Here is a 14,039-nt window from a genome sequence, read left to right on the forward strand (position 1 = left end):
TTCCGCCAATCAGGTGTGTGTGTGTGTGTGTGTGTGTGTGTGTGTGTGTGTAAAAGCTCCTTTCGCCTTCGTAAGCAAGCAAGCAAATAAATAAATAAATAAATAAAGCCACAAAGCGGTATCTAATGAAAGAAGCTTTGCGAAAGAAATGTTTTATGACATCAGCGGGTATAATGGCTTCCAGATTTGTATTTATTTATTTATTTATTCGTTCGTTCGTTCCTTGAGAAGGTTGGATCCGGCTGGGCAAACCCCAAGCCGCGATTTCCCTACCCGGCCTCCCTCCCCCAACGATCTGTTTATCATTAGAAAGATTAAAACAGTGCTGGACTCATTTCATTAAAGAAAGGGACCTCATAACAAGTTGTTATGCTGAGACATCTCCTGCCTCCTCATTTGTTATCCCTTGGTCTTTCATTTAGCAAGCTTTGGAAAGGACCTTCGGAAACATCCATTCGTAGGGAAGGATAAAATGGACCCTTAAAAAAAAAAAAAGCAAAACGAAAATCCCTTGCCTCCCCCCGCCTCCATCCACCTCGTGTCACTTAACTCGTCCTTACGCAGTGGAAACAATCTGATTTTTTAACACTCACAGATTTGCCTTCTGCTAGCCTGTGGAAGTGAAGGAAAGCGTTTTGTCCAGAAACTTGTTTCTTTACAGAGGGGCTGGAAGGAGAATCTTCCAGTCCTCAACTGGACTTCCTTAATCCCTTAAAAAACAAGAAACAAGCAAAGGAAAAAAAACTTCTCCTAATTACCATCTCCTAATTCTCATCCTTTCACCATCTGCACTAATGCGAACAAACCATTGAATGTTGTTTTCTTGATACATTACACCCGAAAGTAATAGGATAACTGGGCCCCCAAGCAACACAGTAACGTATTTTTGGCACTTAATTGATAATCCCAAAGAGTTCTAATAGTCTTGTCTCGGATAGATAACAAAAAGTAAGACTGTTGCATGAGCAAATGCTGCTCACACGTATTTAATCTCGTACATATAGTTTGATTGCCCGAGGCCATAAATTAGTACAATTAATTACCCTAGACTAAAATGTGCAGTACACACTCACCCTTACCCAAATGTCTCTTTTTATGAGCCTACCACTATATAGACAGATATAGATATATGGAATTGGGGGGCGGGATGGAAGAGAGAGAGAGAAAGAGATGGGGGGAGAGTATGTTGTGAGCGGAAGCTCTATTATTTTACTATCCTATCGGACTTCCTGAAAGAGGGCATTTTTCCAACAGTTTTCTCTCTCTCTCTAAGAGACTGTTAATTCCAGGGACGTATTTTCCGAAGATAACTTTGAGAATCCAAGGCAAGGTTTTTCTCTACCTCCCACTCCAGCAATCCATGTGGAAGTTAGGGGTGGGTGGGTAAGGTGTGATTTCTCCAAGAGAGTTTAAAAGATAATCATAATAATAAAAAAGACACCTCGACTATCAAAGGTTGGTTTTTTTCCTCTTTTTTTGTGACGTTAGGTATATATTTACAGAGAGCTGCTCTACTATAGCAAAACATAACAGCATTACAGAACGGGTCTGTGACAATCATAGAAGACACAAATAAGTACACCAGAAACGTTCAACACGATGACAGAAACATTGTTTGAGCAATCACCCCCTCTTATTTTCCTTTCTTCTTCTTCCCCCCACCTTTCCTTTCCTTTTGTACAAAATATGCAGCCACGACGTCATGAAATAATAATAATTATTTAGAAAAAAAAACCACTGGATAAATTTAACTTACGAAATAAAATACTTTTAAAAAAAAATTCAAGTACTTTGTTGTTTTCTGAAAAGAAAAGAAAATGTTTATTTTTAGTCGTAGGGTTTTTTTATTTTTTTTTCTTATAAAAGCACTCTTTTATGTCTTTTTTGCTCCAGAATGGTTGCTGTGTTTAACTAATTCTAAACACTCATCAGCACACGGAAAAAGTCAGAAACACTTCGAACCCCAAGGAAGACCCAGCGCCTCGGTTTCTCCATTGGCTTGGAGAGACTCGGCCAATTTCACTGCTGCTGGTCTTTACTAGTATCGGTTTTCTCCTTGTTCATTTTCTTCATTTTCATTCGCCTGTTCTGAAACCAGATTTTGACCTGGCGCTCCGTGAGATTAAGAACCCTGGCCACTTCATAACGGCGGTCCCGTGTTAGGTACATATTGAACAAAAACTCCTTTTCCAATTCCAGCGTTTGATACTTCGTGTAGGGACATCTTTTCTTCCTTGTAGAACGCGCATGAATCCAATTTGCCACGGGATTGTCTGGAAAAGAAACAGTTCGGCAGTTTAAACATATGTTTGTGTGTGTATGTGTAAATATATAACATTAACTGAAATTGGTGGACCCCACAGATCCGGGTCCATCCATTTATTCTTCTTCCGGGGGTTTGTTTTGTTTTTTAAAAAGTCCCCTCTGTTTGGCAGCATGATCCGATCAAATCTGAAGTGACCTTCAGGATAGTTTAAGGGCGTGTGTATTCTTTTATAGAACGTGAAGGTGCACTGCACATCAACGTTAACGGCAATGAGACAGTTCTCAATGATTTCTGGTGGAACAACTTTGCATTCTGCTTCCGACTGTTATACTGTTTTCAGCTAAGCGATCATTGTCTCCAGCATGTTGCAGTTTAAAGGAAAAACTGGAGCAATGAGTTTAATAATAACAATAACACTATACTCCTGCACATGAACACTAGTAGGAGTAATCCAAGAACACAGTCATAAAGAGTCAAAATTCACACCACTTCACAGGCCCATAAACTCTGTTTACAACCATTACTCTCCAATTCCCTCTCTATAACCTTCCCACTGATGGAACTGCTGGCATTTTTTTAATATCTTGAGAATGCCCCAGGATAAGTCTACTGACTCCAAGAAAAATATTTTCCCCTCTCAATGCCAAAGCACCTTATTTTATACTAAACCTCCTTCTATCGTTGTTAGGGGGAAGTCATAACTTAGACTTCCTCTTTTTGTGAGATTTGGACTCAGTAAATATGCTCCTGATTCAAGGCTACTTAAACAACTTCATTAGCTGCATTCCCTCCATAGCACTGTGTATGTGTGTGTATATACACACATATGCACACACAAAGCGCACATACTTCTGCCTCTGTGCTGACATGGCACAAAGACACAGAAGTTACCAGGATTAAACTGTACCAGCATTTGATCAGATTGTTAGGCCTGAAGGTTTTGTAAACACCTGGCACGGGTATGATATTGTGCTGTGTGTGCATGTGAGCGTCTCTGTGTATATGAGCACAAAAATGCACACAGGGACATCCAGAATATACACACAAACAGGTATTAATTCCTGGCATATATTTTGCATGCTGTGCCTTGACTCCTCATTGCCCAGAAACAATCACCCACACTTAAATGGCATATGGCCACTAGGAAGTGAACATTTTACTGTGCAGAAGAATTATTACTTTTTAAAGCTAGTAATGCACAAATCCTTGGGTTCCCCTAGATCTACTCTTTTGTCAGTGTTCAAGGGCGTTTATTCTTTTACTTCTTTCCCTAGCACGTTGAACTGTATAACCCCCACAAAAAAAAATTACGTGGTCCACTGTTCTTTCTAAAGATTCCCCCTTCCATTTATTAAATTATAGCTGGTTATTTGCACTTCTCATAGTCCAAATCTTTCGCTTTTCATAATCTGCACTCATTTTCTCCTTCTCTCCCACCACTACCAGCCAGGGCATGCTCTTTTGCCTTGGTGCAAAGATTTTATGAATCATGCCTACCGACCTCCCTTTGGAAAATAAATAAATGCATATCCATGCTATTTTCCCCTCGCACATGCCCAAACTCTTTCGCTAGCCAGACCCGTTCCTCGAAAAGTACGAACGAGGGAGGGCAAAGAAGAGAGGGCATGGGAGAGGTTATGAATATTTTATCAAACAAGTGGATTCTCCAAAGTGAGGAAACAAAATAATAACGAGCATCATCACCACCACCACCACAGAAGAGATCCCCCCCAACTCCCTTCTCCTCCCGCCCCTCTTTCCCCTAAACCAAACAAACTACAAGCTGCCCTAATGATCTTCTAAGTCAGGTTTTTAAGCCTGTCCAGTTGGAGTTTTCAAGGCAAGGATGCCAAGAATTCTAAACAGCAAGGTAATTTCTTTTTATTGAGTACTGTGCAGGAGAGCTGTAATGCCCTCCCGGTTGTAAACAAGAATGACTTCGACTTACTAGGGTCCAATTCGGTCTTTTCTTCTTTGTGTTTGTTGGAAGCGATGGCCTCAGATTCCGGGGAGGGAATAGTCTGCGGGGTTCTGTCCCTGAGATCTCCCGGGGATCCGTACATATAATCCGGATAACTACGTCCATCCACCGGTCCGCAGTCCCTGCGGCCGTGGAAGGCGTCGGGCTTAAGCCCGTAGTGCCGGCTGCTGGCTGGAAAACCTGGGAAAGAGACAGCGCCGGAGATAGGCTCCAGCCAAGTGCGCATATATCTGGTGTCAGTTCCAATGTGAGGCTGGTGGGTGTACGGGTGGTAGACCACGGACGACTGGGAATGCACGGGAGCCCACGAAGTAGTAAAAACGGCCGGTTTGGGGGCAAAGCTGCAGGATGGAAAATCTGCGCACTCCGGTACTAGTCCTGAAGGTCTAGCTGCTGCAGGGTGAGAGCCAGTAGCTGGGAACCTTGATGCCAACAGTTCTTCGCTTTCATGACTAATCAAGGAATCTACATAATAGTTGCTTATGGGACCAGAAGCCGACATTGTTCCCCCCTCTTTTACATTCATAAGATTATTGTATGAACTGTATGTGTACTTTTTATCTTCTCATAGAACAATCAGGGCAGGTAATTATTTTTTCAGCCTTTCCTAGTTTGTCATTGGCTCCCAGCTCTCACGTGATTGTATTTACCCAAAAATACAGTGTAGATCAATCCGCAGGTCTTTTTTCCCCCCTTTTCCCTTCCCCTCTTACTATTTTTTTTCTTAAATAGCGCCTATGCGTCTTGGGTTTTCATAAAACTCTTGAAATAATGCAGTTATTAGCAGCGGTTGGTTCTTACGTGCCATTAGCTGAAAGGCGACTCCCTCGCTCGCCGGCTCGCTCGCTCTGCGACTTGGCTTTTCCATAGCCCTGCTATTAATGAGTCTGCAAGGTATCTGGTGTAGCAAGGTATCACAGGAACTATTTCTTGACGCAATTTGTCTCTGTCTGGTCTCTTTGCTTCTACAGCTTGTATTCTATAATGGATACATTACATGGAATATCTTTAAAGGGGAGGGGGTCGGTTCAAGGTCCTAGCAGAGTTGCACTGCCGGCTCACCCCCTCTCCAGCGCCAGCCCATGAATGGCTATGAGCATTATATATATTTTTTCCCTTTTTTACCTGATTACAGGACCTTTTGTCATTTGTACTAGGAGGCATATTCGTCAGCTTATTTAGCAGCAAGAAATCTTGGGGTCATGTACTCTGACTTTACATCTATCTAGATATAAATAGATAGCTAAATATAGACAGATAGGTATTTCTATGTATATGTATATCTATGTGTGTGTGTGTGTGTGAGTGTGCATGTATTTGTAAGTTTGCGTGTGTATATATATATTTGTGTGTGTGTGTGTGTGTATATACACACACACGAGATAACTATCTTCTGGGAAGAAGAAGATGACCTTGTAAAGCATGAGTGGAAAATAATAACAAAAAAGGTGTCTCTCATCTTTGTACTCTCTGAGAGGCTACATTATTCGGCAAGTAGCCGTGGATGTTTTTATGTCCTTCAATAAAAATTTTACGAGGATCATTTGATTGTTCATAAATGTGTCGTTCATTAAATAAAACTGTACGAGTAAGTTTCACTTATAAGGCATAGCTGGGAGTGAGGGACTTTTTGCATGTTCAGAGACCAAGCCAGGGTGCGAGGTGCTTTCTTTCTTTTTTAAAGTATGGTCTGATTTCTTGGGTTTTATTGCTGTACTTATTATTTAAACAATGCCATTGGAACTTTTTTGTTTACCAAGCCGTCTGCAGAACTTCACTGGAAGACGTGTTTGACATGTGCGTGTGCTTTAATAATAACCTTTGCTTGGAAGAGTAAGTAGTAGGTAAGAGAGCTTGTGCCCTTAGAAGTCTGGAAGGATGGCGCTGGTCGCTTGTTCTGGGAGAAGAAATCTGCAAAAGGATTACACACACACACACACACACACACACACCCCGGGGGAAAAACTGCAACAAGAATAGCAACATCATCAATAACATCAGCAACAACAACAACAACCACCACAACAAGAAGAGATGGATTTATTTATTTTTACATTGTCAAAGAAGACTCAAGATTTCCCATGTAATAGCAGCAGAGGCGGCTTGGAGGTGCGGTAAATTTGCAACAAAAGGGGGGAAGGCACAAGAAAAGTGTATGCAGGGAAGGTTATGGAGGTTCCAGGGAGAGACAGAGAGAGAGAGACAGGCAGAGGGCAGAGAAGGAGAGATGAGGGGGCATGTGCCCCTGAGGGATGCAGTATCCATCAGTGACATTACACTCGACACAGAGTGTGCAGGTCCTCCTGCACACACACACACAAACAGGAGCAGGAGTGGGTTTGTTTTAGGCACCTTGCTTGGGAAATCTGAAGAGTAGGGAGAAGGAAGGAGACACAGTCAAATCCTTGCAGAGATCTCTCCCTTTTCTCCTCCTCTCCCGTTGAAAAAAGGACTCTGGAGAAGTTGCTTGAAGGAGCTGATTAAATATTCCAGACTGCATCTTAATTCACGAGTTCTTGATCACTGTGCACCAGCCTGCCATAGCTGATGTAGAGAAAATAGTGTTTTTTATTTCATAAGGAGTACACTTTAAATAGAAATGTACTCGTCTCTCTCTCTCTCTCTCTCTCTCTCTCTCTCTCTCTGTGTGTGTGTGTGTGTGTATCCAAGAAATCCAAATTTGAAAACAGTCTTGCTGTGAAACCTGAACCAGCCATCTCCTGCCCACTATGCTCATACCGTTTTCAGCCTAGCACTTTCTTGAAGGGAAATATTCCTATAGGAGCATAATATGTCCTTTGGCCTTTCCTGAGTTCATTTTATCTGTCAATCACAAGTCTCCAGTGACTTCATTTCTTCTTATTCTGAACGTACGGAGGAAAGCTAATACCGAGCCATCTTCTATTCCTTTCTCGAGGCGTCCTCTGTGCAGAAATTCAGAAGAGGGGAGAATATGCAGGGAAATGCGCCGAGAAGATGAAATGTTCGCTTGGGTTGCACTGAAAATATAATTTTCTTTACAAAAATAAATATTGCAAAGGAATGGTAGTTTGCTTAGACGTACTCTCTCTCCCTCTCTCTCACTCTGTCTCTCTCACACACAAATATACACTTTCTGCTCAGAGGAAAAATAATGATAGAAAGAACAACGGCGTCCCCCCCCCCCCAACAAAAAGACAGAAGATCTAACATGTAATTAACACATCAAGAATCGTGGATTATAAAAGAAAAGGGCGTGGAAAAGTAAACACGGTAGTTAAACTTAATACAAGGAAGGTCATTAAAATATTCTTCGATGGAGCATTTTAATGTTTACACAAAATGAAGCCTAACGGCCAAGGGTGTCTTTATTTATAAGGAGGACTTTAAACCACCACACACCCCGCTTTGAAAATCAACTTTCCCCAGTGTTGCAGGTTGTTCATAGCCAATGATCCTAGTCTAGGACTTGTAGTGCAATGCCTTCCTCGTTCAAGGAGTCCTGCGCCTGGGAGTCGAACTAGAAGTCGAGGGAAGGGAGCAGTTTGTCTACAGATAAAATGAAGACATGCCCTTAATACTGAAGGATCAGATCAGTTTTTAACTGCATGCGTAACCGCAGGATATAACCAGAGACCCTCTGAAATAGACTGCTGTTTGGATACTTCTACCCCCATGGCTCTCTGTCTACACGGGAAAACTTAGGCTGACCTTTGTGGCGAAGAAATGATTGTTTTGAAACATTTCTCCTTTCGGAGATGGAATCCCAGCCGGAGAGGTTGAGCATATTGGCATCAAAGGTATAGTTTTACCTAGAAGATTAAATGGCTACGTTTCTACGCGTTCTGCCCAGCGTCTCAGTCTCAGCGACAGACGAGTGAGTGTCTCTCTATCAAAATCGTGTCCCTTTGATGGAAGACAATCAGTCCTGCAGTAATGTGGTCCACGTCTGCTTCTTCAGTCTCCTTTATGACGAAAGAAGCTAACTATGGAAAGGGGGGTCACTGAATGATGATGATGATGAAGAAGAAAATGCATTATAAAAGTTGTGCTTATATATGCAGCATGCATATATATTTATATAGTAGATATATAAAAATCCCAGGTCGTCATTTGTGATGTGAATGAAGAGGGAGGGGGGAGTGACCCCGACTGGTGTTTTATTGATCTTCAGTATAGACCAGACACTAAAAAATCATTATATTCTAGGCTACTTCCGCCATTTTGGTAGTGTATGTAAGGAAACTTGAAGAACTATCACCTAACACCCCCTCCTTCTGTCCATGAGTCTCTCCCCCTCTCCAGTTTTTATCTGCACATAACTGGATTACTGGAACTCAGTGCGACTCCCATCTCCCTCTTAAGGCCTCCGTAATGAGAATCCAGCCATCAAAGGATGGCTGCACGCCTAAAACCCCTATATAGCCCTGTTTAAATCGTTAAGTTTCCCACCAGCTTGGCTCCCCCCAACAGAAGCCCTAGCTCACTAGCTGCCTTGGTGTATTCTTCATAACTCCACGCTACCCTTTCCATAGACCGACTCCTGGCCTAAGGCACCCAAGGCTTCAACGCCACACACACACACACACACACACACACACACACACACACACACACAGACGGACTCCTGAGTGAGCAGCTGCTGGATTCGCACCAGGAAGCTGTGAAGAAGTGGGGCAGGCGAGCCACCGCGTAGCTTTTTATAAATAGTTCCCCATAGTGTCGCTGGCTAACCCGAGGACGAGAGGTTTGGAACAACAAACTTCCAGCGAGGGCCCTGGAATTAGCAGACCAAACAGGCCACCCTTGACACGCAGACCAGCGGCGTCTCTTAAATCGCATTCCTTCTCTCCGAGTTTCCACTTGGTTCAATAAACACCGTCAAGTTCGGATTAAAAAATCCACTTTTCTCCTCTTCTTGGGAACTCCCGGCGCACCGTTTTCGCATCTCCTGCAGGCCCCCACAGCTGTAGGCTGAAGGCGTCGCAGTGTTGACAGCCCTTCATAAGCGAAAGCAAACTAAGCATAAAGTCAAGCCTTGAAGTTTCCCCATGTGGAGAGACCCCCTTTTTTCTCTCCCCTCCCTTCCACTTCCCAAGCTTTGAAGAGCTTGCGATCCTCCGCAGGCTGGTTTGGGAAGGAAGTGGCAGTGAAATCAACGAAGCTTACTTCTAAGTAGAGGCACTTCGGATCGGGGTGTGGCCTCAGTTTTGCCCTCCTGCTCCTGGAGATGATCGTTTCTGTCCTGCTTTAAAGTCGCCCTCTTCCCCCTTCATCTCCCCGCCACCTTCTCGCTTAGCCTTTCCTTGTAGAGAAAATGCTGCCAATAAATATGTTGACTATATGATTCTTTTTAGCCCTAAATCCTATGTCCTCCTAAGTTAACAAATTTCTGCCACACAATACAATCTATGGTAATAATAATAATAATAATAATAATAATAATAATAATAATAGTCTCTAACCGTGCAAAAATTAGACTTCCTTTTGATTTCTTAAATATATAAGGGTCAGGGTCGTGTGTGTCCCGCCTCAGCCTCCCCCCCCCCCAGTAAACTGATGGGAATTATGTATTTAACTTTATTTCCTATGGGCGTGATCTTTAAATTCAACCCCAGGGTAAAGGAAGACAGAAAGAAGCAGGCCGCTTAAACTGTACATTCAATTTAAACTTACTCTGGAGGAGTTTGTACCTGTTTAATGGCCTCCCCCCCCCAACCCCACAGCCAACCCCCTTGCTTGTTGCTAAGAATTTTGTCAGATGTTATGACTTTGGATTCCAGACTCCTTAGTGCTTGGAGGTGGAGGCAGAAGACAATAAATTCCGAAGTGCAATTAAACCTCAGGACCAATTTATGTCACTGTGTTGTGGTGTCTTAAAAAAAAAAAAAAACAGGAGAGGAGAAGAAGAAGAAGAAGAAGAAGAAGAAGAAGAAGAAGAAGAAGAAGAAATGAAAAGAATACAGGATCTCGAGAGTCAACAAGGGGGCAACAACATTTAAACGAGACGTAAAATGGTTGGTCCCCTGAGCCATATCTTTGGGGTAACACACACGCGGCCAAGAGATTTCCAAAATCCAGCGAATACAAAAAGACAGCCAGCCTAGACTCACCAAGCCCAGTGCCTGGAGAAAATAACCACAAAACCAACACCTCAACATATTTCTATACCTCCCCCACCACGATTGTCTTCCTTTCTATCGAGACAGGCTGTAATTATATCCATCACAAGATAAGGCTACTTCCAGGATGCAAAGTTGCGTCGTCTGCTTTTGAAAGCGGCTGTCGAGGAGCTGTCGAGGAGCTGCAGAGCCGGCTAGGACTGGAAGGTGCTAGATGCACTTTAAGCAGCGAAGGCAGCATTTACAAACAAGGGCAAGTTTCAACTGAAGGCGGACGCATTCCAACCCCAAGCTGCAGCTCCACGCACAGGCTCCTTTGCTAGGCCTCATTATACCTGCCTTCGGCACAGCAGTCCCCCCTAGGGCTGAGCAAAAAAGAACTTTCTCTTGACAAACCCACACACACACAGAGTCACATGCCAACAAAACATCGCACACACACACACACACACACCACCCTTCCTTGTACTCCATGAAACAATTTGGACCGTTCTTTGGACTTTCGAGGAACTATTTAAATGAGGCAGTAATTATGCGAAAGCATACAGGGGGTGGGGAAAATGAAAACATAACGTCTAGGAGAGATTCCTTTGCATTTATCACTAGAAGGCTGTTGAGGATTAAATTATACGCACATACAAATATCAATGAAAGAGTTCCAAATCTCCATCAGACTGAAGGAATATTCGAACATGGTGAACTAAATTATCTTTACCAAACTAATGGCTCCCCCCAGTTAAAAATATACACCTCCTGTTCAATACTCCTTGTCTGTATATGCAAACATACCTATACACATATACAGAGAGCATGCATATGCACACATACTTAAAAGAAATGCAAGCACACACACCGTATATGTGTGCAGACATTCGAATTATACACAAATATAACCCAACACAGGCAATGAACGCTGAAAATAATTGAAATCAATAGGTGTATGTGCTGTTGCTGGATTGTGGCCAGTTAATGTGTTGTGTGGATAAATGGATACGTTGATAGATATACTAACAGATGTATTGATCTACAGATGTGGATGGGTGTATCTTTGCATCGTTCCCAGCACCTTCAAAACTCTCAGAAACTAAACGATTAAATTGCAAGGAAGAGCAGCATGTAGGTCTAAACACAAAGACAGAAGCCTTTTGAAGTTACACCTGCTGTGAAACACAGAATAACAGCAACATACACAAGAAAAATGAAGCGGCACTGGAAGCCCACACTGGAAAGCTGCTAATATTTTATATGCATAACAACAAACCCCAGAAAGGACAAGCACGTTTTAGCAAACGAGCAAAACAGTATTTTGTCAAGGGAGAGATGTACAGGAAACAGCACGAGATCGTCATAATTACACATGCTCTCACATAAGAGATAAAGGAACTCGGTGCAATAATGCTTAAGTCTGTAAATTCTCCGCTTTCACCCAGATCTAATAGTATCGTTTAAAGGAGAAAAAACACAGTAGGGGAGGATTTAACTTTTATTACATTTCTTGACTTAGGTCGATTAAACATATATTACTTTAGACTTCCCTCTGTACATTGGGGTGCTGGTGGTTAAATTAAACTTCATAACTGCATGATAGATTTTTTCCCCCTCTCACCACCCTTCTTCATACTGTTATAAAATAAAAAGGGGCTGATATGAGAATTGTTAATATGGAGAGAAGGGGAAACTTTCCCGTACATAATGAATAGTGAGACCAATCAATTACCCCAGGACTGTTGAGCATAATTATGGTCTCTGTGATCAGGCATATTTATCTGTTGAAATACTAATTTACAGTAACAAAGCGCAAAGGATGAATCTTTGCATTTATGCATTACGTCTGCTTATTAAAACGTTTAAAGCTCAGAAGGAATGTCTGTGTGTATCCAACCTGAGGGGGATATCGAATATAGCCGCTGTCCATACCATGTTTACTTTGAGCCAAAGCCAAGCGCGTTTGCATGCTTTTAAAAAGGCGGATATCTAACATAATAAACCAAGACAGTCATCTAATAAAAGCCGAAAACCAGCCTGTTTATTTCCTTATGCAAGCTCCTTTGCATGGCCACCACGTTAATTTCTCTCTTGCTTATTATAAAGCTGATTTCGCTTAAGTCGAAGGAACACCAGATCCTCTCCTCTCTCCTCTCTCCTACAGAAAGTTTGCTAAGGAGATTGAAGCATCAAAATTAAAAAGCAGTGCAAGAACTTTGCAATGAAAGATGCAGCGAGGTGGGTGAAAGCCCTCTTTTGAAAATAAATGTTTCCTACTCGAAACCGAATTTGGGTGGAGGGATAAGCCATACAGTCTGCCATCTTGCCTCCCTAGAAAGACAATTCTGATCTTCATAACCCTTCTTCATCAAGCTTAGGGGAAACTTATATAATGACCGTACAATCAGCATATTATAAAAGAGTCATTCATTCCTTCTGAAATATTACAGAAAATGTGATGACTTTGTGTTCCTTGTTCAGGATGCTTCCTTCGCATTACTTGAGAGCCGGAGGGGGGTGCCTCTCCCTGGCTTCTTCGAGGATAACCCTGAACCTCATTCAGAAGGATAAAACTGGAGGAATCTCAACTCAACATTCATTTTCGCAATAGATAAACAAAGCAAAGCAAAACAGCACCTTTCTCATGGAACTGCCACCTTCGCATTGCTGATCTCAAATCAACATTTATGCTCTCCATTGGCAAAAGCAACAACAACACACACCTTTATCTCGAAACCCTGATCTTCTCATAGCTATTCTTTTCCCTTCCAACCCTCCTTTTTAAAAAATGTATCCTTATTCTCCACCACCACCACCCCACCCCAACATCAACCACCAGCGCAACAACTTGTTAATCACATAACTGAGCAGAGTCAATGTTTTTTAGTCAACAGTTACTTAGCTTTCACAGATCTCCTCAGTTGGGTGAAAATAAAGCAGATTCTATTCCAGTCAATGTTCAGAAAGCTACAGTGTGACTTGAGCTCTTGCAAGTGATTGCCCACCCTGGATTTTAGCATGTAAAATGGCTATTAAATTTTAAACCTGAGCTGTTTGGATTCTTAAGGAGACAGAGCGAGCCTTGGCTCCCCGTTTACTGCTTTGTTCTTCAATGCACCTTCAAGGAACATAATATGCTATAACTTATCTGATTTAATACTCAGAGTACTGGCCAGGATATGGCAACAGGAGATTGCCATAGAAGTTACTAGGCTGTAATTTTAGCCTTCCAATCACCGTCAACGTGCCGGTTTATTGAGCGCGCACACACATATATATTAGCATCAGTCACCACACATATTCTTTGGAGATATTCTTCTCTTAGATCCTCTCAGAAATCTGAAGCATTCGAAAGAACCAAAGACAGCGCATACAGAAGACACAGAAAGAACGAGAGAGGGCACCCGGAACACTCGCGGGTGGCACTCGGACAACTCTCGAGGCCTTAACTTGAGCCAACTCAATAATTCGATGAGGAATTCTCAAGGAGGGACCCCGTTTTGTCCGCCTTGACAACAACGTCGGCCAGAAACAATAGCAGCCGGCAAAATTCATCTAAGTCCATAAGTAGCCATATGTGGTTAAGGGAATTGGAGTGGGTGACTCTTGGGGAAGATGAAGGGGGGGGACTTTAGTGCGAACCTGCTTCCTTCTACCCAGTCATGCCCCCCCTTTTGTCTCCCCCTCCCTCTTTCTATTTTTGGAA

At 42.6% G+C, this 14,039-nt stretch overlaps 1 protein-coding gene and 1 long non-coding RNA gene across 3 annotated transcripts in view; one reads left to right on the top strand and one right to left on the bottom strand.

Annotated features, from left to right (window-relative positions):
• Positions 1-1,456: 1,456 nt before the first annotated feature.
• Positions 1,457-5,577, bottom strand: HOXC9 (homeobox C9). 2 transcript variants are annotated; one of them, XM_082212855.1, is made up of 3 exons: positions 5,049-5,577; positions 4,215-4,427; positions 1,457-2,273 (listed from the first exon to the last, which is right to left on the bottom strand). In XM_082212855.1, exons 1-3 carry the CDS (start codon positions 5,113-5,115, stop codon positions 2,020-2,022), a joined length of 534 nt encoding a protein of 177 aa, XP_082068981.1. In that variant the 5' UTR covers positions 5,116-5,577; the 3' UTR covers positions 1,457-2,019. The 2 variants fall into 2 exon arrangements, with proteins under 2 accessions (XP_082068981.1, XP_082068980.1); XM_082212854.1 differs by lacking the exon at positions 5,049-5,577 and having other exon boundaries at positions 4,215-5,042.
• The window catches only part of LOC309526669, a 22,510-nt gene continuing 10,752 nt past the window's right edge, over positions 2,282-14,039 (top strand). The window contains exon 1 of the long non-coding RNA XR_014216815.1: positions 2,282-4,136. This is a non-coding gene — a long non-coding RNA (uncharacterized lncRNA). The remainder of the gene's footprint in view (positions 4,137-14,039) is intronic.

The sequence above is a fragment of the Podarcis vaucheri genome (assembly GCF_965113315.1).
Source record: "Podarcis vaucheri genome assembly, chromosome: 2".
In the NCBI taxonomy this organism is placed as follows: domain Eukaryota; kingdom Metazoa; phylum Chordata; class Lepidosauria; order Squamata; family Lacertidae; genus Podarcis; species Podarcis vaucheri.